At 39.2% G+C, this 23,973-nt stretch overlaps 1 protein-coding gene across 3 annotated transcripts in view; it reads left to right on the top strand.

Annotated features, from left to right (window-relative positions):
* Positions 1-23,973, top strand: part of HMG20A (high mobility group 20A) — a 1,114,809-nt gene that overhangs the window by 53,978 nt on the left and 1,036,858 nt on the right. For all 3 annotated transcript variants that reach the window (XM_044077218.1, XM_044077217.1, XM_044077219.1), the window contains exon 2: positions 10,337-10,431. In XM_044077218.1, coding sequence (XP_043933153.1) covers positions 10,352-10,431 — 80 coding nt within the window. In that variant the 5' untranslated portion in view covers positions 10,337-10,351. The remainder of the gene's footprint in view (positions 1-10,336; positions 10,432-23,973) is intronic.

Raw genomic sequence — 23,973 nt, forward strand, 5'->3', positions numbered from 1 at the left:
GAAACTAGGGATGCTTTACAGAGCCAAAATCACACCAAAGCAACTAAAACTACACTTGCCACTACTTATCTCCTCCCCACACTTCTTTATGGTACTCCCATCCTTACTAATCTAAAGGCATCACAAAAATCAAAACTTGAGCAATGCTATAATAAAGTTGCTAAATTTGCTGCAAATACCCCTTTCAGAACCCACCACTTTACAGCACTATAAAACGCCTAAATTGGTTAGAACTACCCCATGAACCAACATATACATAGCTTCTTACCACCTATAAAATTAGTCAGAATTCATTTGCTTGTCCAGCACTATAAATAGTGTTCTATGCAACTATGTTCCTAGTTTGTCATTATGATCTATTAACCAAACCTCCTGTCTGCCCATAAACCTATCAAATTTGCTGGCCGTTGTCTATACCCATACAATGTTACTAAGGTCTAGAACTTCATATCTCTCTCCATTGGGTCAATACCGTTCCTCCCATCCTTCAAAACCATTCTGAAAAAATTTTTAGTCAAAAGCTGGCGCTCTCCTTGTGCAACACCAGGATAAATTGTAGCTCTAAGTGTGGACAAATACCTATTCATAACTTGCATACCTTGCATTTCCTTATTATCCCTTCACTCGCTTCCTCACTATCTGTTAATTTTCTCCCTTGATATTCTCTAAATGTAGCACAAGCCTGCTTCTTTCCTCACTTTATATTGCAATCCTTGTTTGTATTAAACTGCTATCCTATACCTTTTATAAACTGGCTAAAATCTCTCTTGTTAAATCATTGTCACAGAACATCTACTCTTAAATATTTCATATTATGTCTAATTTAGTATAATTATTTATGCTGTTTGTTTTTTGTATTTTAAAGACAGTAAGTTTATTTCTTTTTAAATCTGTTTTGTTATATTTTGGAACTTTTCTCCGTGGGCTTCTGCTGAAAATGGTTTCTTACAAAGTCGAACTTTCCAGTAATCAAATATCAGTAAATAAATACATAGAATCAGAGGGACTGTAGACAACTGGCAAGAGTGTCGGGTATAGTGTATGACAGAAGAATGCCAAAGAAGCTGAAAATTAAAGTGTACTAGTACACCATTAAGTGGTGTGACCTGTACTACTGTGTGGTACAGAAACCTTTGCAGTAAAGGCACTGCAGTTGAGGAAGCTCTAGAGGGGTAATGGAATGAAGTGCCTGAGACTGATGATAGGGTGCACACTGTGGGACAGATGAAGAAATTACATGAGTGAAGCCAAAGTTGCTTCAATTGCAGAAAAGCTCAATGAGAACAGATTACAGTAGTTCTTTGGACACGTGGAGAAAAGCATAAGACAATCTGGTTAAGATGATTTGAGACAGACAGGAGGAAGGCAAGAGGAAACAAGTGTGTCCAGCTGGATGGATTGTATGAGAGATCTGCGGCAGTCATGAGTGTTGAAGAAGGCAGGAGAATGACATTGAATCTAGAGAGATTGTGACAGTTGACACGACACCCTGACTCCATGTCGAAAATGGGGGGGGGGGGGTTGTTGACTATGATGATGAACAGGCAACAAACGTGTTACTTCATCAGAGGTGACTTGTTCTCCTTCATGGTTTGCCTCCATTTTCCTCAAGTTTCTACAGAGGGCCAGACTAAAGCCAAACTGGTTTTAGTAAAACCCTTTTGGACCAGACCCCCCCCCCTCCATTTATTTAAAATGTCTAGGACTTTTGCTTTCCTAGTAGCTGCCCAGCAGACAACATCCTAAACCTCATTCTCTAAAGCTTAATATTTTGCTTCTCCGTTTGATGAGATTACAAGGGCCCAGTTTTTTCAGAAAGGGTATTTTTCAGTGTAGCCTCAACTCCATGACTGTCTATTAAAAAGATTTACTGGGTGAAGTAGACACTATTTTCCCTCTTAGCAGCCATTAAGAGTATATACTCCTTTTTTTTCTAACCCTATTGTGTTGTTCCTTTATTTGTCTGAAACCTTTTAATATAACCTTGTATATTCCTTTTAATATAACTTGTATATTCCTGTGTCAAGATTAGTTTGGCATGCAGCTGTAATTTTTGTTCTAGTGTAGATTTTGCTTTTGTAGCTGCAATGATGATCTTTAAGAGGCAGCTTCCAGCTTAGGTCTCCTTTCTGTGATCCTACCTCCTTGTTAGGTCTCCTTTCTGTGATCCTACCTCCTAGTTCTATATACTTTATCCGTGAGTAGCTTATGCTTTCTTTCGAATCTGCAGTCTGAGATGAATTGTGTATGTATGTATGTATGTATGTATGTGTATATATATATATATATATATATATATATATATATATATATATATAATGTGTGTGTGTGTAATTTTTTTTTTGGTTGGAGACCCAGTGGTGGTATCTGTTATGTCAGCTGAAAGGGCTTCTAAATTTCTAAATGTACTTTGCATTTCTTTCAAACTCCATTATCTGTTTTTTCTCATGTGCCCCCATGCAAGTGTTCTTGGTTGAATTAATCAGCCATGGTATGCAGTGGCACAGGAGTGGTACCCAATATACTTGTGTGCCAAATGTCTTATGAATCAGTGCAAGACCACTTAGATGGGCTTTTTTCACTTGCATGGTCTTGCCTCAGTATACAGGCAATGTATTCTATGCATAGAGTTGAAATCTAAACAACTCCATCCTGACTGTACACTATTTCACAAGGCAGCACCTTTGGAATAATGTCTGGTTCTCACAGGGTAATCCCCCATTCATGCATTTGTGCTTATCAGCATATGTAGAGTTTCAATTTCAGCACAATGGAGAGAATCTGTGCTGTAGGCAAATTGCTACCAATGGAGTGCAGACAAGCCTGTTATATCCACTGAATTTCTCTTGCCCCTGCATAATGAAGTTGATGAACTTCCACCAGTGGCAGCATGACAGTACCAGATCTCTAAATACCATAATACAATAATGATCCAATCTTTAACCTGATGGCTTATGACTTTTTGATTGTCTTTGAGTCATGATCAGGGATGACAGCAAAGCACAGTGCAGCATACTTAGATACATGTGTGTTACTTTCATGCAATTTGTCTCAGTACAGCTGCTTTTGACCTGCAGAGGGGCTGGGAATGAATTGTGTACTAGATCTCTGTGTACACTTTTGTGTAAAAATGTGCTCTTCTGTGCAGTTCATAAACCATGGGGTGCATTATGCACTGCCTTTATGGAGCACAGTCCTTGTCTATGAATCCCATTTCAGAACAGCAGCTTGTGAGAGGCAATTCACAGAATGCTTGTGTTCCTCTGGACCTTTTGTCTAGGAGTACCAGTGCCCAGCCTTGGAAAATAGGTAGTTTTGTCCACATAAAATGTAAGCTAAGTACTTTAACAGGGCAACCATTTTTTGGAGCTTAATTCATTCTTGCTAGACTATTGATCTGTGAGGATATTAAGAAGCCTAATCTTGCATTCCCATGGTAATTATTAGCTCTTATGTTTTGCAGTATGAATATCCAAAGACAGCCTGAGAAAGTATATGTTGGGGTAATTTACATGTTTGTTTCCTAGCCATGAGAGCCGCAGGTGCTAAGGTGGGGGTGGATTTAAAGTTCTCTATCCATTCATCCAAATTACATTTAGATAGAATAAGAGAAGTACTACTACTACTACTACTGTGGAACAGTCTTCCACTCTATATAAAGCAGAGTATTCTCAGTGATGCATACCAGTCCCTCCAGCATGTACAGATTACTGTAGACAGGTCTCTTCTTATAAGGTGTTTGTTATGTTCCTGGAAAAAGCAGAAGAGCTGTAAAAGGACCTTTTTTGGTAACGTAACCCCCTCCCCATATAATTTCCTCCCTTATACCATCTTTCCTTTGCCATATTTGATTCTATATCTTTTCTTGTGATATTCTGTAGCTTTCCCCCCAGACTTCAGAACTGATGAGAGAGGGGTGTGTAGTGCATGATGGGAAGGGGCGGATCTTTGGCCGCTTGGGGAAGATTTATCTCTCAAGTTGTCCTAAATACCTTTGATGAAAGTTGTATGGATTATTAAAATGGATTTTATTTTTACAGATATATTATTCTTGCAGGCAAGTCACCTTTGCTTATGGTAAATAACTTGACTACTGCTGTATTTTTTTCTGCAGTCCTCCTGCCTTCTAGTTTTAAATGGTTATGAAAAATAGCTGTAGAAGTTTAATTCTAATTCAGGGGTGTGACTATACTTATTACAACATTCCCTGATATCCTAGCCATCAATCAAAGGTTTTATAATTCATTTGAAGAGAATCATTTCCCCTATGACTCTATACATAAATTTCATGTTTTGTAAACTGTCATACTTTTATTGTAGATTTAATGAGTCATGCCTAATTTGAAAATTCTCAGTCAACAAAAATAAATGATAATTAAATTCACATTCTGGAGCAGCAATACTACTTGTTATAAGGAACCATCAAACAAGTGCTCTTTGGCCTTGGACCCAGTAGTTGTAGCATTGTAACTGTTTCTTTGGTACCTTCATAAGGATTTTATTTATTTCCAACACAAACTGCATTTGGAAGCAGTAAAGACCAGTGTGTTTATGCTGTCCAGTACAATTTATGTAATAATAGTTTAAGCTTTTGGGCTGGTCCTTATTGCTTCCAAGTGCCATTCGTATTGTTAGTAGTTTGTGTTTTTTTGGCACTTTACTCTTCTCTGTGGTTTTATTTTATTTGTTGTCTAGGGCAGAGCACTGATTTCCTTTTTCAGGCTCTGCCCAGGAGCAGTGTCTGGTCAAGTGACTTGCTCAGAGTCGCACAGTTAGGCAATGGATACTGAGGGAATCGAACCCTGCAACACTGGAGCACAGGAAGCAGCTAGATAATAGCTCCTTAGTCTGCTGACAGACTATCCTGTCTAGTAGTTGGCTTAAACCTTTAAAGAGCTTGCTTGTAGAAATCTGCATGCTTTTGTTGAGCATCCTTGTTTTCATTAACAATGTAGATGTTTATTTCCAATCTGTGCCCACCCTTTCTGTTATATAGTGTTAAAAAGTTTGAATAGGTGCACTAAATTGGAAACTTCAGCCTAAGTAAATATTTCTTTAATGGAGTGATCTCCACCCCCAGACAGGCATGTTTTTGCCTCATTGCATACTTGCCTTACCTCTCCAGAACAGATCAGTCTTTGGTCATGCAGCATGTACTTTTCTCAAGGACATGAATGTTAGTCTGAGGTAATCCATAGCTTTGTTGGTTTGAATTTTATACAAGGATTCTAATCAATGGAATTACAACTTTAATTCATACCACATTCTTTTCTACTTTGGATCAACTTTCACACATTAACAAGGAGATATACCTCTTACTAGATTAGTCTGAGCAGACAGATTTATTGGGATAGGCAAGAAAGCTTGAATTTATAAATACAATCTTTGAAATCTAAAATGGACAGTGCTGAAAAATTCTTAAATGTATATTCCAGTTTGAGGAATGATGTTTGAGTTTAAGGAGAAGTTTACTTGTATTTTATGTATTAGAAATTCTATTAATAAAACTATCCCGTGTCATGTTGTTGAGGTTTACCAGCATAAGAAATACAATGTATATGTAAATTGTTTGTGCTCTTGTCCTTCTAAAAATGTTTTAATTGGAAATTATGTTGAAATTTATGGCTTCAATAAAAAGAGAACTGACAAAGTAAAAAAAAATGTACATTTTCCTTTCATGTCTATCTGTTGCATGTAGGTGGTATAATTGTGTATCTGAGATAGTATTTTTATTTATTTATTTTATTTTATTTTTGTATGATTTGAGTAAGTAAGCATGCACCTGGACTTCTTGTTTTTTTAATCCAGACACATAACATAGAATACAAGTGTAGTGTATGCAGTAGTCAGAGTACATCATTCTTAATGCTGTAGAAATCTGAGTGTACACAGCTTCAGCAACTTGTCTTTTGGCCTTAAAGCAAAGAGAAGAGGAGTACCCGGTGTACAGATGAAGTCAGAATTCTGGTAGATAGTGGTTAAAGTTGTGAGCTCCTCCTTACAACAGTGGTTGAGCATTCAATGAGACAATTTTACATTTCATTCTTCTAAAGGAAAGTCTTTTTTACTGTTTTAGAAAATACAAGGATTGTACTTCAGACTAATGATTTTTAGGTAAATTTCCAGGTTTTAGGTCCTGCTTTTGTAGACATGTTGCTGCTGTGTGGGGATTATAACACAGGACTGGAAGGGGGACAGTAGGAGGTAGGGAGCCAATGACTTGATTTACAAGCACAACTCACCATTGTTAAGGCCTTTCCCCAAAGTGGGTATGATCTCTGAGGTAACTAAGCGGGCATGGAGTTGAGGAGTGCAGCCTTTTTCAACAAATACTTCATTTTAACACTTGCAAGTGAAATGCCAGTCAGTACCATTTTGAGTTGAGTTTGTGGCAGGTAACATGAATCTGGGTGGTAGAGAATGAATGAAGTGTTTGGGATACTGTGTGGAGAGTTTAATAATTAAGTGTAAAGGGGAGATAATTGGAAGTGTAGACCTCCCGATAAAGATATGGTTTTGTCACTGAGATCCAGTGAAGCTTACTGTCGGAAATTTGCAGAATGAACATGCATGTTCTGTTACACAGTTGAGCCTCACTTACTAACAAAAGGGCATGTTCAGCCAAAGGCGTGACTCTCCTTTTTTGTTACTATTTTGTTGGCTTCCCCCTTTGAAAGATGTTTGCTATAGAATATCCGAATTACTTTCTTCCTCGCATTTGATAAAAAAATAAGTGAAAAATCCAGTGAGAGTACATACGTGCTTGAAATGGGAGACAGATCACATTACATTAGAAATGGGACAAATTGCACCTGCAGTTTTGTAGGTATATGTCTACAGAGTATATGATCCTGAAGTCATGGTTTTAGATGTTTCCATTGCAGTCAGTTTACTTACTCTTTTTCAACTCCTCATTGAGGAATCTGTTTAACAGTGCCCTTCCGAAGCTAAATTGGAGGAGGCTAGGACACCAGCATGTGACATCAGTTGTCAAGCTGCTAAAGTGTAGGGGAAAAGAGGAGTGGATACAGTATTTATAATTCTGATACTCTGTACAGATGTTTGTTTGCCAAGAAAATGTGGTGTTCACTTGTGTTGTAAAAGTCCTGCCCTTCAGATTAATTCATCTTGTTTATTTAAAAGGCTTGTTCTTACACACTAATTAGTTTGCAGGACATTACGAAATTTAGTGGCCTTTAAGTCTAGGAACATGACTCCTCAGAGATTTCCATAGTATCTTTCCTTGGTAGCTCTGTGACCACTTCTGAAATTACAGTGTTTGTCAAAGCCTCCCATCATCTCTGGAGGTGCTCTTACAAGTTTTATTACAGCAGTAGGTTACTTCAGCTTTAGTAGGGATATGGACCCAAATTTAGTAATCTCCCTACATGAGCCTGCTTTTTAAACCAGGAATCTTAACTTCCACATATAAGGAAATGAACAAAAGCTAGTCAAGTTTACAAGAAGAAGAGAAGAGAGAGAGAAAGTTTACAAAAAGAGGAAAGGAAGGGGTGTTGAGGTGGAGAGGGCACAATATAGAAGGGGTAGCAGAAGAAAAACAGTTAATGTCCAGCGCAAAAGTGCCTGAAAACTGGAAGAAAGTTGTAGTGGACTGAGAGCCAGAAAAGTATTTTGCTTTTCTAGTGATCATCACTTTTATGACAGGAAGAACATGTGAGAGGAGCTGTAATTTAGATCTGGCCCAGTTTTACGGCTGGGATGCAAGTCCAACAGATGGTAAGAGTAGACCAAATCTAAGTGGACTTTAGTAAGGAGTTTGAGTCCTACGTAAGAGGCCAGAATAATAACTGGAGGGGTTTGGGTGGCACGTTGACCAAGGAAACTGGTTTGCTGCATGTTTGAATGGGAAGACCGAGGGTTGTGATAATAGGGACAATATCAGGAATTAGTGCTGTATTGTGTGTGTCGTCAGCCCTGGAATTAGTACGTTCCATATTTATTTTTTTCTCTGTCTCTTTTTTTCCTATTTATTATATCTGACAAAATAGAGAATTGGATAAAGCTCTGCTGATGACCCAGAGGTAGATGTAGAATTAGCTAATCAGGAGATAAGTTTAAGGTCATGGAAACTTTGTTTATGTGGGCAGAAAGATAAAAATGCAGAATACTACTACTAGGCCACAGCAGCCTCCATGTGGAATTAATGGAAGTAAAGCAGGGAAAACGATAAGAATATCATGATCCAAGTGATGAAATGTTGGCATCAACAAAGAAAAAAAATGAATTGAGTCTTCAGGGGCCTAGATTTGTGAACCACAGAGGCAATATTTCCACTTTACCAAACGTTGGTCAGGCTATGTCTTCTGTGTGCTGTACAGTTTGAGATCATGCAAGGAAAGAGACCTCATTCTGTTAGATGGCATCCAGACGAAGTCCACCAGAAAGGTGTAGGGGGTAGAGGCCAGTGATATGACGAGCACAGTGAGTTGGAGTCCTTCCACACTAGAGACCAGAAGAGGCAGGGGCATGATATTGGAACACAGAATCATGTCAAGGAGTTTTGACGGGGTCTCCATGGTCAGAAGGACTAGGGCAGGTGTAGCAGGCATAGGCAGCAAACTGTAGGGAGTAACTGCACCCTCTCTCCAAAAATACTACTTCAGATTTTAGACCCCCTAGCATGGACTATGGCTGATGGAGAAGGGAATCCACAAAGGCATTCAAAAGGGCATGGGAGACGTAGAGAAGAGAATTCTTGGGTAGTTAGTAGCTTGCAGTCTTGGTGACCACTGAGAACTTAAGCCCAAATGGCTCATAACATTATATTGTGTTTCCAATCGCAAGCAAGGAGAGAGAGGACAATGTACCACATACCACAGGAGTGAATTTGCAATTTCCCATGCAGTCATCAAAAGTGGATTTAAAGGTAGCTTGGGAGTGTCTCAAAGAATGGGGATGTATTGTGTTAGCTGTCATATCAGCAGGTCCTGTTTGCCAGTGAAGGTTAAGGTCTTAGTTTAGCATATTTTCTGGTGCACCTGGTTTTGTGGAAATGGACATAGATATAGAAGGCCAGACAGAAATTGACACTCAGGAGCCTGTAAAATGAGGCTTTTTTATTTTGTCCACTGTTCAGGAGGATGTAATTTGTTTGTTATGAGCTGTCAAAGTCTGACTTCAGTAATGAAAAGCATTTCATTCTTCGTCATGGAGTTTGAGCTCATGGCTGTTACTCTGGGCACTAGTTTGAACAAGTTCTTGTTGGAATTATGATCGTTAGCAGGGCTGTTTATTCTAATATCCAGTTAGTCATCAGCAGGCACCATATATCTATGCCACAAAACTGTGCCTTCTGTCCCTGTTACTCTTGGCAGGCTGACACTGGCAGAATCCTACACTATCTCCTGTATGATTCATCTGCACATCATTCATAATCTAGGTATAGCTAATTTGTGCATCTTGGAGGGTGCACATGTCTTAACCCTTCTGCCATATGCTACTGTATCCTTTTCTGGGTATCAAGCAGCTCAATGTGTGAGGTTTATTCCCATCTGGGCCTCATTTGCTTATACTTTTATCAGGCTGTACTGTGGAGCTCACATAGTTTCTTACTTTCTACGTAGCAAAATAAAATAAGAATAAAGGATTGGCAAGTTAGATCACCTGTACCTGACTTTCCATCTAAGCCTTTTTGATCCACTTGGTGAAACTTTACACAGCTGCTAATATGTATTGCTACTTAACTACAGCAGGCTGAAATGGTAGCTTTCTTTTGATTTGTGCTTTACCTGGTTCTTTCTGTGGATTTCTGGCTTACCTCAACTCTTCTGTTGTAGCATCATTTTGTGATGTCTTGTGGAAGCTAAGCATTAAAGAACCAAAGGTTTTCATTCTTTGTTGTTCTGCCAAGCACACTGGCTTAGAAGTTTAGACAGTGAATGTAAGAAATGCACAAACTGCAGATAAATGAGGTGTGAGCAAAGGAAACAGATTTTGAAATAATGGGTGATGCTTTCATTGAGGATTAAATGCAAGTAAAATGAAATGTTAACAGTCTTGTTTTGTGATAGTATGCACTGAACAGCTATTAAGAAGAAAAGCAACTCTATCCAGCAGTAAACTGTTTAGCCTGAAAATATGAGAAGGGACTATATATCATTAAAATATTCTAGTATTTCAAGCCACTTATATTTTTTTAATCAAATCAGAGTCCATCATTTCCTTAATTCTGAAGGCTGTACTTTACTATGGTACTGTAAAATACTTCAAATAATGTGCAAAGTGGTGTATACATTAATTGGTGTTCCATGGAAAATTACCATTTATCAGTTTTACTGGCTTCTAGTTTTTTAAGTGCTGGTATTCTTTTTTCCAGGAAATAGACAGTCTAATGTCTAACTGTGGCCTTCCTCCTGTTTTTGCTGATGAGGACTTGTCGAAGGAGAGCAGCGACATGGTCATAGGAGCAGGGTAAGAAGATTCTGTTAGAAATCAGTTATATGTCCAATGCCATCCCCTTTTGAGTATAACAATGGAAGCACTGGCATTCAGTCTTCCAGGAGAAATATGAAGACCATATCTTTCACTAGTAAGGGTTCCCAAAACTGCTGCATAGGAAAGTTAAGTTTGCCTCTCTGGATTTTATTCTGTATACTGTCGCTGTTTATTATTTCCACCACTTACTTTCAGTTGGACTTTCATGACTATTTAAATATGTTGAGAATATGGAATATTTTTTCTTGGGACAGTCGCTTGGTTAAAGAGTGTATTTAGAGTGACTTGGTTTAAAAGAGTGGGTGCCAGAAAGTGCATCTAATTTAATCTCTGCTCATTTATACATAATGGTTGTGCACTTTACTGGAAGTGCTTCAGCCATGCGACAAGTCTGTTCCTAAATGTGTCTCTGTTGTCCTGTTTGATGAATTAATTCTTGGCAGAACGGTTTCAGGTGATCCCTGGGGTAGTTCCTTTGTGAAAACTGATGATCCACATGTGTGTGGGGGGGTGGGGTTACATGCATTAGCCATTGTGAGGAGCTCTTAGTCTTTCAATGGGTGACACTGTTCATCTATCCATTAATGACTGTTAATGAAGCCCATAAATACTAGCTACCTTCAGTCAGATCATGACCTGTACTGCAACAATTGATTATCTGCATACCTTCTTAAATTATGTCTGTTAGCCAGGATTATGATGGCAAAGGCTCACCAAATCATAACATCATTGTCAGCAGAAGCCTCCTCCTCCACTCCCTTTCTTTTTTGGCCTGGTGGAGAAACAAATTCAGTTTTCTGTGCTATTTGAATACTTATTAAAGCAGTATCCAGATGACCTAGAAATTTTTCAGCCCCTGTTGATACTACTTACTTTTTAATATATTGTGCATTTAAGAGTGTTGTAGCAGCTTTGAGTTACAAGAATATGCTGATGCCCTAATATTTTGAGTTTTGCCTTTCTCATTCCTTTAAGTCTAAGTGCTGTACAAATATATATATATATATATATATTTTTTTTTTTTCCTTTTTATTCTTTCATATGTATATAATATAAGAGTGGTAGGTGTGTCAGCATAGAATGAAACAAGCTGTCTGTGACTGTACAGTCAATATAATGTAGGTAAACTGCACTAACCTGTAATTCCACATTCCATTAATTTCTTTGTACTGGTATGCAGGAAAACTGTAGTTCAGTCGATTTTCCTTGAAGAACCGAAAGTTTAATTTTTCTTGCATAGTGACACGTGTGTTTTCACAGGCTGGCTCCAGTGACTTGGTTAGCAGTAAGTATCATTGGCCGCTAATACCAGTGAAACCATCATCTTCTGTTATTTTGGAAATGTTTGACTGTAATAGCTAGCATATTTTCTGAATTAAAGTTTTAGTGGTATGTGTAGCCTATATATGTTTCTTCCTGACTATAGGTGAGCAATTTAAGTAAACAACATTCATATGTGTACATACAAAGATTCATTTCTTGTACAGTCATCTGTTTAATCTGGTCCACAGTTACAGGGAATCTGAGTTTATTCTGGCACTCACTTGGCATAAGACAGAGGAGCAAATTCTCAGGGGTTCTGGCATGTTGCCAGATGCACACACCAGGTCTCGCATAGCACGCAGACCTGTGGCTAATTTGAGGAATGCCAATTCACCTGCATCATGACTGTAGGATATAGGAAGAAACTTGAGCACTCAATGAAAACCCATAAAGATACAATGCAGGCATGCAAACTCTGCATAGAAGGTGCCCAGAGAAATTGAAAAAAAAAACAGGCACTCTGCCCTAGGTTCCACTGTGCCATTTGTCTTTCTGCTTTATTCCATAATGACCTGAGATCATATCTGTACTGATTGGGGAAATCAAGGACGCTATGGGAAACTTTCAACTTTTTTTTTTACACTAGGAGATTCTACTGGTTATCGTGGAAGTGGTGAATGGAGGCAGAAGTGTTGAGATGAAGACTGTAGTACCAGAATCTCATTCCCTCGTTTATAAGATGGACAATCATAAGTTTTAGGCTGAAGGGAGTGATGTTACAGAAATTGCTATTGTGCACTTCCTAGTGAGGTACATGGTGCAACTCGAAAGGTTGAATACTCATTTCGTTGAGAAGTTTTCTGGATGTAAAACAGGGGGAATGCATAAATGAGTGAAGGGTCTTTTGTGTAAATCACATGGTTAAACTTAATTTTTATATAATATAAGTGTGTGTAGGAAAATTAATTGAATGAAAACATTCTGAAGAGGTGCAAGACTGTTATAGCATTTGGTATATTTGTGCAAGTGTTCACAAGTTAGGGTTCGATTAAGGATTACACAAAGTTATAGAGTTAGTGTTGTGCATGTTTTTTGTGAGTTTTTGTGTTCGTTTGTCTTGTGCAGTGGTGCTGTTTTTAGTTTTTTTATTAATGTAATGTGTAGGATTGGGGGGGGCAGGGATAGGGTTAGTATATTTTTATTTAGGTGGTCCAGGTTGCTTTAGATAAAACTCCTTTGGCTGTCCTTTCTAACCAATATCCCAGTCTTTATGGTACAGTTCGGATTTAATTTTAATAGCAGGAAGGCACAACAGTTTTGAAGTTGCCCATTTTGTCAAGTTACCAGGCACAGATGGCAAGGAAAGTTAATGGGGATACCTTTTATTCTAAACACTGTTTTCTCTCTTTCAAGCCATTATCCATTGACTAGACCACTTCAGCACATAGAATCTCCACTTTATCCCCTTCTAAATGCAAATAAATTGAAATGCCTTGTCTCCAAAAAGGCTTCCCTTCCATCCCTTCCACTTTCATGTCCAAAAAGGTTTTCCTTCGTTCGCCTCGACTTTCATCAACAGTAATGGAATCTTCAACACAGTATGTTTTTTAGATGGAGTTACTGGTTCTGCAGAGTCTGTCCAAAAGGTTTGTGGAATCGGTTACTTTTCTGGCCCCACACTGTTTAGGTAAAACCAGCTGACTTCAGTCCTTCTTCCTTCAATCTCTCTCCTGCTTAGTCAGTCATTGATTAGAACTGTTTGGCAGCTTATTATAAAGACCAGTGGTGTAAATCAAGAGCACTTTATCCATGGTTGTCAAGGTTCAGTTTGCTCTGCCCCCTCTGCCCATGGTTGTCAAGGTTCAGTTTGCTCTGCCCATGGTCATCAAGGTTCAGTTTGCTCTGCCCCCTCTGCCCGTGGTCATCAATGTTGAGTTTGCTCTGCAACCTCTGCCCATGGTCGTCAAGGTTGAGTTTGCTCTGCAACCTCTGCCCATGGTCGTCAAGGTTCAGTTTGCTGTGCCCCCTCTGCCAGTGGTCGTCAAGGTTCAGTTTGCTCTGCTCCCTCTGCCTGTGGTCGTCAAGATTCAGTTTGCTCTGCCCCCTCTGCCTGTGCTTGTCAAGGTTTAGTTTGCTCTGCCCCCTTTGCCCGTTGATGTCAAGGTTCAGTTTGCAGCTGTTTTTTCTTCGCACCAATGTCATTAGTGTTGACCAAGCCTTTTTTTTTTTCCATTGTGTGCCAGTGTTTTGACTGGTGACACCAGTGGTCAGTCCTTTAAGTTCTTCAGTCATTTTACGTGTTTTCACTCATGCTGAATCATCTCATGCCCCACATATATTCTCCCACTTTTTCCTGCACTTCTCCTTATTTCTTTTAATAACTTTCTGCACTTAGGCATTCTATCACCTTTCCTTATGTTCCTTATTCCCATGCCTGGCTCAGCCACATATCTGTGCTATTATCCCAACACGTGCTTCTTAGACACTGCCATTTTTCAACTCCATCTAGTTCTTCTTTCTGCAGTGCTAGTGACCTGAACATGTCCTTGAACTCTTCCACCTTCATTCCGGTGAACCTCCAGGTTTTCACCCTAATCTCTGAACTTGGAGCCTTATCTTACCACTGTGCAGCTGACTGTGATTATGCTGGGAGCTGACTGCTTCATAGGGGGTGACCTTACAATCTCTGACTCTACCCCAATGCCCTTTCCTTTCTAGGAGAATGTCTATCTGCTTTGTATGTTGGCCACTCTTGGATGTTATCTTGTGTCTTTCCTACTTGCTGAACCTTGTGTGTTGGCCACAATCAATCTATTTGCCAGACAGAAGTCTAGAATGGCCTCTCATTATTCCTGTTGCCATACCCATGTAGTCCTCCTATTTTAAGGTCCCCCATTATCAACACCAATAAATGTTATCCTGCTTAAATAGTGGGTCTTGCAATTGTTGAGTGCACTCTTCTGTCTTCACTATCCCAGCTCCGCTGTGGTCATAGGCTGAGTGTATGAGTAATGCCATATCTTTACACTGGCATCTTATTGCCTTGAATCCATCATTAATTCTGATGATATCCTCACTGTCTTCTGAAGATACTCTTACCAAAATTGCCTGACCATTTGTAGTATATCCTTCCCCTGAGTAGTAAATGGGATTCCCAAGCCAAGTGTCTTTGCTGTATTGCCCTTGCATCTTATCTTCTAAATGCACAGGATGGCTAGCTAGCCCCCTCCTTACCATCATGTTATGTACTTCCAAGCTGTGTGCTGTCAGTGAACCCATTTTGAGTTTAGGGATTCTTAGTTCATGTTTGGCAGGTTGATTGTTTCTGCATCCAGCTTTTGCTCAGAGCATTTCCAGGTGACCCAAGCTGGGCAGCCTGACACCACCAGCTGGCCATTAGCTTATTAATCCAGGGCTGCTGGATTTGTGGTGTGCCCACGCTGGCCAGTAGAAGTACATAGATCCTCTCGCGAATAATGTGGGTCCCTGGTGTAGTTTGGAATCGTCTGGGTCTTCAGGGCTGCTGGATAAATGCTGGGCACACTGGCCTATAGAGCTACATAGATCCTCCCACCATTAATGTGTGTCCTGGTGTAGATAGGAGTCAGCTGGGGCCCCTGTTCACTTGTCACCACCAAATACCTATGCCCATTTTTTGCAACCATAGTTATTGTGACCAAATCAGCAACAGCTGCTAGTCTAGACATGATGTGCAAACTGTGATCAATGTTCTCTTATCTGGAGGATAGTGCACATCACTGGTTATGCCTAAAGCAGTTGGTCTGTACAATTCTTCCCCTGATAGGCTCTGCCTAGAGTTTGTGCTGCTGCCTGTGACTCCATTCAGTTCTGGATGAGTTTGTGGTAAAAACACCCAACATGTTTTTGGGAGGAGGGGGCAGCCGCAGTGGTGCAGCGGTTAGCATTGCCACCTCACAGCAAGAGGTTCTCTGGTTTGATCCTCTGCTGGGGTGCCCTCTGTGCGGAGTCTGCATGTCCTCTCTGTGGTTGTGTGGGTTTCCTTCAGATGCTACGGTTTCCTCCCACATCCCAAAGACAATGCTGTAGGTGGATTGGGCACTCTCTAAATTGGCCCTAGACGTGAGTGCATGCATGTGTGTGCCTTCTGTGGAAGGTTTTCGCTGAGCTGGCAGCTTAACACCTTAAAACTCCATTTTGCTGACAGAAACTGGTTTAGATGGAGATACTACCAACTTGATTTTGGATTTCATGGAAGCCATCCTCAGGAATAATTTTATTCATTTCAATGGGGAGTTTTACCAGCGAAGGAAAGGTGTTGCGATGGGGGCAACTTGTGCCCCCCATATGCAAATTGCGTGTTATACTACTGGGAACTGAGGTTTGTCCTTAATACGGATTGGCAGGGTTACATCACATTTTACACCCGATATTTGGATGACATCTGTCTATTATGGAATGGCCCTAAGGACAAATTTGAAGAATTCATGATGTACCTTAATCACTCCACAGAATTTTTAGCCTTTGCATGCACTTTTAGTGATTTTAGTATTAATTTGGACATTACACTTTATAAAGATATGATTAATAATTGTTTTCAGTCGAAATTGTATAGGAAGTCTTCGCTCTCAAATTCATACTTGCATTTCGAGAGTGGACATCCTTATTACCAAAAGAAAGGTATAGTGAAGGGTCAAATGATTAGGGCCCCCAGAATGACCAGTGTGAATTCAGAATTCCTAGAGGAGATTACGACGTTGACTTCATTATTCCTTGAAAGAGGATACCCTAGACAAATGATTGATCATCCAGCTAATGAGGTAATTGAGAATAGGGAGAACATTTTTTTTTCCTCTATTGGGTACTGGAATTAACTGTGTTGAGAGTGTAGATGGTGTGGAGTGCAAGCACAAGGGGGCTTTCATCCACACCTTCTCAACTACATCAACACAGGCGGAGGACGCTATAAAGAAATATTGGCCTATTTTAATGGTCCATGAGGATACCAGTTTATATCTCCCGAACCACCCCACCTTCGTTAGAAGAAGGGACACTAATCTAAAGGAGCTTTTCGAAAAGAAGGATTTTATGGTACAGACACGTGGGGGATTCAGATGTGGTACCCACAAATGTGGAGCTTGTCAACAATGTGGGTTCATTCTTGACAAGAGTGAGACATTTATTCCATCTAGGGGGTTTAGAATTAAGGCTTCTAGGTACTACAACTGTGGAACTAAAAGGGTGGTATATATAGGGATTTGTGAAATCTGCCAGAGTTTTTACATTGGTAAAACTGAGAGACCATTAAGGAGAAGGGTGTATGAGCATTTATAGGTTTCCAAGGGAAAGGAATCCAATGCATTTTTTAAGCACTCCTTGTCCTGTAAGGGGATGAAAATTAAGTTTTTTGTGTTAGAACAGGTGTTAATTGATCCCAAAAGTGGGAGTTGGGAGTCCAGGTTGGAATACAGGGAACTGTTCTGGCAGCTCAAGCTGGATGCAGGCAGAACTCCTGGACTTAATGATTGTATCAGTATCAACAGTGTACTAAAACTCAGGGCTGCTAAATTATAATGTAAGCGCTGGCCTTTTCATATCAACTTGTTGCTAAGAAGTTCAATTTTGAGGTTTTATTTGAATGTATTTTATTGAATTTACAGAGGTCAAGAATTATTTAATAATTACACATTTCTTCTTGGATACTACATTTTTTAGTATTATTTTTTATATTTTACATTCATAATATTTTATGTTAAACCATGTGTATTTTATGAATGAGATCATAAAGTTTCATGGGAGGGTAAAGTTTTCTTCTTGTTTCTTATTTAACCAAGCAGGCTACACAAGGTTAATGAAATATTTTATTCTGATTGTGCCTTTTGAAATTACACTGGATTTTAATTGGTTGTAATTAATTATTTAAGGAAAGTATTGGACTTTCTGAGGAAGCCTGGTATTTTACTAGGTGAAAGCGTGCTTAACTGGTATTTCTGTGTGTTTTACTGCACACTTGTTACTATTTTATCCATTTTTACTATTTTATTGCATTACTGGGTTAAATAAACCTATCCAGTCCTATTTGCCTTGGACTTGTGCTGTGTTGTCGTTCGTTTTGGGTTCCGTTTTGCTTACGTATTCAATGATTGGCTTAATGAGTGCCAAGAATGATGGAACTGTGCCAAAAAGAAAAAGAATGGCAAGTACATTGGACAAGGAGTGTAGACGTAGGTTAAAGTAGAATTCTGGAAGGAGTGTAGACGTAGGTTAAAGTAGAATTCTGGAAGATGGAAGGGACAATGAATGAATGTTTTTCCCTGTGGAAGTGTATGATGTAAAAACAAATAAGAAGTATTAAGTATAGAGCAATACTGTGTTAAAAGTAGGGCAGTAAATTCATTTTCTTTATATGAAAGCTAGCTGTAAAAGGAAGTCTTATAAGCTATAAAAGGAAATCTTATAAGCTAGTTGAAGGGAAAGTTGTGTTTTACACTAAAATGTAAAACTATGATTGAGGCTTTGCACAGTTACTGTTTAAAGTGGTGATAACAACTTGGGAAATACGGCTGCTGAAGGAATGTATAAGCTGTGTTGTCTTTGGAGTATGTGATAGGAGGTGAATTATTAACAGTATGTGTTGTGCCCTGATGGTTAGTTTTGTTTTAGATGGCATGTATGTAATGTTCATTGTTTAATTTTATAATGGAAGAAAGTTGTGTTGCAGGCATGATGCAATTTTAAGTTAAATGACTGGGAATAAACAAGCTAAAGTGGAGGAACTGTTTTGGGTTCAAGAATTTTCTTTTTTAAATTAAAAAAAAATAGTTTGTGCTAGGAGTTTTTGGTTGTTTTATAACATTTTTCACTGATTCTTTTATTCTTTAAGATTCTTAATCAACAAATGCTATGGGATCTTTTGACTGCAATATTTTTGACAAGAGTTTCCCCAGTAGGTTCTGTTGGACTAAAGACAGGCTATGCATAGGTTAGCTGAGAGTTTGCATTTGGGAGAAATACAACAGACTGGAAAGGTTCAAATGTCAGATTTGTGAGTACCTATAACACAAAGGTTAAGATGATTATAAAAATTATGCAAAATCATTTGCATTATTACCCCTGGATGCATTGTTGAATGTTAGTACTGAAAACTTAGATCTGATAGTGAAGAACATTAACTACAGGATGCTCATAGGACTAGACATTTGCAGCATCAGGATTGCTCATCTTGTGAATCTTTCTCAGGTTGACAGCTCCATGCTATCCCAAAGTGCATTGCTCCTCTAGCACTCCATTTCTTTGTCAGAGCTTCTAGACATTGGACAAAAAGTTTGCCCCAGGCTGCTGAACAAATGTATGCTTGTATTTCTGTTCGTGTGGTGCGTATATTCTTTATTAAGACTAACAACTCCAATTTAACCCATGTTTAGCTGTTTTCAGCAACGGGTTCTTTGCTTCTTTCTCTTTTCTGCTGTGCCTTGACTCTTCACATTTTTGTAGCTGTAGATACTTCCCACTAAAAGCACATTTGGCAAATAAGTTCCACTTGATGATGGGTACATGAACTGTGTAGTTGGGAACAAACCTCAGCAGTAATGTTTTTAAAAGGTGTTCAAAAACTTTCTGATGTACCAAAAACTTACTCAGGACCAATCCTCATTACACTCCATTGAAGTGTAGTTCTGCGAAGCATTCAAACTTTTTTGTGCTTCCTGTACTAGAGCTAGTTCCATTTATTGACTTGGATAGAAAAACATGAACAGAGAAGGGAAGTATAAATACTGATTCCTTAAGTCCAGCGTTGGACAAATAATTTCTGAAATTTAAAAAAAAATTGCCACTGTTGCCCATCAGATCATCTCTGCCTATCTGCTCATTTATTCCCATCAGTAGACAAAAGTTGACTTGGAGGGATTATCATCTAGGCACAGAAATGTGAGATCCAGCAGACGCATCTTAGCCACAGTGTATCAAGGGCCATGTTTGTTGTTAGCAAAATAAAAGATCCTGAAGAACCAGACACTATTATATGTATGTTTTACCACATAAAGGTTATTTTGAAAGCTATATTTTATGATCATCCTTAACTTGCTAAATACAAACACCTGTGTCAGCAGCAGGGATTTTTTTACTCTATTTCTTCTCCTACAGTATTATTACAGTACCTTGCACATGGTACTGGATTATAATCTTTCCTCTAGTCCCCATAATAATTTGGTCGCCAGATGTCTTTTGAATTTTATATCTTCTCTATAGACTCCCTTCCCAACTTAAATACATTTTTTTCACTTTTTCCATCATTCTATTTAATTTTAGCCTTCTTACTATATAAATTTATTTAGGCTCCCAGCTGCCCATACCAAGGCAGTCTCACGAATGTCTACTGTAACACGTGTTATAGCTTAATGGACAAACAAATTTACTACTAAGAAGCCAATAGTTCAGAGCAATTGATTGTTTGTTTTTACTTGCACATACCTAGAATTTCTCTCTTCCCACTTCATTCACCCTTCGCTACACTCAGGCTCACTCCACTCCCCTACCCCCATTCTCGCCCACTCCCAGGCTCCTGACCTTTATACCTAACTAGCCACTCCCTTAAGCCTGTCTCTTACACTATCCTCATTTGTATATAGCCACCCCTCTTCTTACTCTCTTCAATCCACATCATCACCTGTCTTCGCTCCATATCACCCCACTCACATAATACCCAAACTGTACTCTCATCAGACTAATACCCCCTACCTAAGCCCCCCCACTCTAACCACAACTTACATAAAGTATAGCCACACCTAAATTCCTACTTAATCCTATAAAGATGCCTACTAAAACTTCACAATACAGCAAAACTTTGTCTGAGCAAAATGTGGCCCCTAACCTTTACATCAATAAACCTTGCCATCACCTCACACTTAACCACCTACCACTGCACTAGCAATTCAAAATTTCAGACCAAATCCCCTGCCTGTCCTACCCATTCACAAGACAAACCAGCCTTCTTAGTAATATCTCCTATCTACATTTCAAATCTTCAACTTGCCCCATTCAAAGTGACCCCACACCAGCTATACAACCACAGTTTCTCAAAATATAACACATCTGTAATCAAATGCCTAAAAACTATACTCCAGATGGCATCCGAAATCATACTTAGTGGAGATGTGCACCCAAACCCTGGCCCTACAAACAATAACCCCTCCTGCTACCAGACAAATAACATTCTAACCTCCCCCAGTAAATCAACAGATCTCCTTATACTCCGCATATATATGAGGTGCATACTGAAAAAAATTCCAGAGCTACGCGCTACCCTGACCCTCTACTCCCCCGACATACTCCTTCTCACAGAGATCTGGCTAAAACCACTAAACAGTAATAATGACTTTGTTCCACCTGGTTACAATGTTCTTAGACAAGACAGAATATCCAAAAGAGGTGGAGGCATTGCTGTTCTCTTCAGAAACAACTTGACCATTGAATTGTTAGCCCCGAACAACCCAAGTTCAATAATGCAGAAACTATGTTCACTAAGCTGAAAATCAACTAAAAAAAAACACTTGCATATAATTGGTACCTGTATACCCCCGGCAATAACATGAATACAGTAGAATCCATTCTAGACTGGACATCCAAGAAATCTCCCCAAGAAACAATCATATTCGGTGATGTTAATATCGAGTGGTCCTCCTGTAACTCATCACACCCCACTAACCACATTAACCTACATGGTTTCACTCAACTAATCAAAACCACAACATGGGTAGATAAAGCGTCAAAAAAGGAGTCCATCCCAGACTGGATCCTTAACTAACAGACCATCTCAGTCCTACCCCTCAGGCTTCCTCCCAGACACCCTCAGCGACCACCTTCCCATATTTAAAATTAGACACCAAGTGAATCTATTAATCCTCCACCCTCCATCAAATCCGGTATACAAAGAATTTCAAAACCCGTGACTTCATATCTGCACTTAATCAGTGCAGCTGGCGACACTCTCATCTCTCCCCTTGGAAAGTATTTCAGTAACACCTTTCTAAACATTCTAAATCAACCTGCTCCTATCAGAACTGTCCGAACTAAATCCAGCTCTGCCCCCCTGGCTGAGCAGAGATACCAGTCTACTACTAAAACAAAGGTAAAGTATGGGACTTGTGGCATCAATATAAAACTCAAACTAATAGACAGGCATACCAGGAACTAAGGAACAAAGACAAAAATAAATTAAATTAGGACAGACAAAAGGAACTACTGTGTAGGCATTCAAACCAAACACAAAAATAACCCACACAAATTCTGGGCTGCCATTTAATAAAATCCTGCAACTAGGAAAGACCAGTACTGCACCCCAAACATTGACACCACCACTAATAATATTCTCACACAGTTCAATGAACACTTAACCAAATACATCCTAACCTATCTTCCATACCAGCAGACCAAACCCTCTTCTTCTTGCAGCTTGTCCCAACTAGCACAATATATAAATACCTAAATAGGCCTAAACCCACAACCCTGCCCGCTGACAAATTACCAGCAGAATATCTAAAGATCGCAGCCAAAGCCATCTCTTACCCAGTCTCTTTGCTCATTAACCACTCTGTATCAGAACAATACATTCCTTCTCTGTGGAAAATTTCACATATATACCATTCCACAAAGGAGGTAACTAATCTAATTGCCATCCAATTGCCATTCTATCCCTCTTACCTAAAATCCTCAAAAAATGTACACATTCCCAAATAATGCACTATTTCATCACTAATAAACTGCTAACCAAGACCCAGCACAGATTCTGCCACAATCACAGTACTACCACAGGCCTTTTTAGCTTTACCAACACAGTAAACCAACATCGAAACAATGGTAACCTAGTATCCACTGTATTCCTAGATCTTGCCCAGGCCTTCAGTACCGTCTCCCATCCCAAACTCCTGTCTGCTCTCTCCGATCTTAATTTCAGCCACTCCAAATTAGCGTGGTTTCAAGACCATCTAATCAACTGCCAACAAGCAGTAAAATGGCAAAACTCCATATCTCCCCTCCTACCTGTCACCCTAGGCATCCCCCAAGGATCCATTCTTGGACCTCTTCTTTAAAACATATTCACCAACCAACACAACAAAACTACCCGGCACGCCACTCTAGTCCAGTATGCAGATGTCTGACTCCACTCTAATCAGCTCTGCCTCATCACTCCCTCAACTCCAGGAATTGACACAAGTCCTTTTCTGCTGTTCGTTAATCAACTGTCAACTAATACTTAAACCCAATAAAACCTAGCCAATGATGTTCTATACCACTAAAGCCTTAGAACCCCATATCGCCATTCACAATATTCTCAGCCTTTAACACCCCAGTCACACCTGTCCAACACACCAAACATCTAGGGGTTGTTATAGATCACAACTTGAAATTCAATATGCACATTGCACAGACAATGAAGAAAGTCCATAAAAAACTCTGAACCCTATATAGATCCAGAAAGTACCTCACCAATGACAATAAAGCCACCATTGCAAGAATCCACCTATTATCCACACTCCTCTAATGCCCCCTGCACACTCATCAACCTAAACAAAGCAGACTTTAACAAACTAAACACCTGCTGTAGTAAAATAACTAAGTTTGCTAGTGACTCGCCCTTCAGGACACATCACTGCATAGCAATTAAGCAACTATCCTGGCTAGAATTACCCAACCTGCTCAGATATAACCAGTTTATAATAGCCAACCAAATTCTATATTATCCTGATAGAGTTACTGCTCTTCAAGGTCTACTTAATATCTGTTCTAACAAATGCCTTATAAGATCTGCCAATAAAGCACTGTCCGACATAGGGAAAAACAATAGCTCTGGGGATTCCTCGTTTCCATTTCTGTTGCAAAAGCATGGAATACCATCCCTGTAGATATTAGGACCACTGAAAACAAAAATAATTTCAAAAACTCCTCCGGTCCCATTTACATAGTTCCTGGTTATGTAGTTGTTCTGACCCTGGATAGCTTAATTTAATTAGATCATATCATACCTTAACCTTCTATGAAAGCTTGCAACAGCTCCTTTCTATACTCTTAATCAATGTGTGTTTTACTGTACTAGCCATTGTGAATGTAACCAAATGACTGAACAAAATGTCCTTTCAACTGTATTGTTTATTGTAACACACTGTGCTGCTTGTAGTATATTTACTTTTTGCTCCTTTCTTGGCCTTGAAACTGTACTTTATTAATTTTTTACTTTGTACTGTACTTTATTAACGTGCATTGTATTTACTGTATTTG

The sequence above is a fragment of the Protopterus annectens genome, chromosome 7.part0 (genome assembly GCF_019279795.1).
Source record: "Protopterus annectens isolate FY-2018-M chromosome 7.part0, PAN1.0, whole genome shotgun sequence".
Lineage (NCBI taxonomy): Eukaryota > Metazoa > Chordata > Ceratodontiformes > Protopteridae > Protopterus > Protopterus annectens.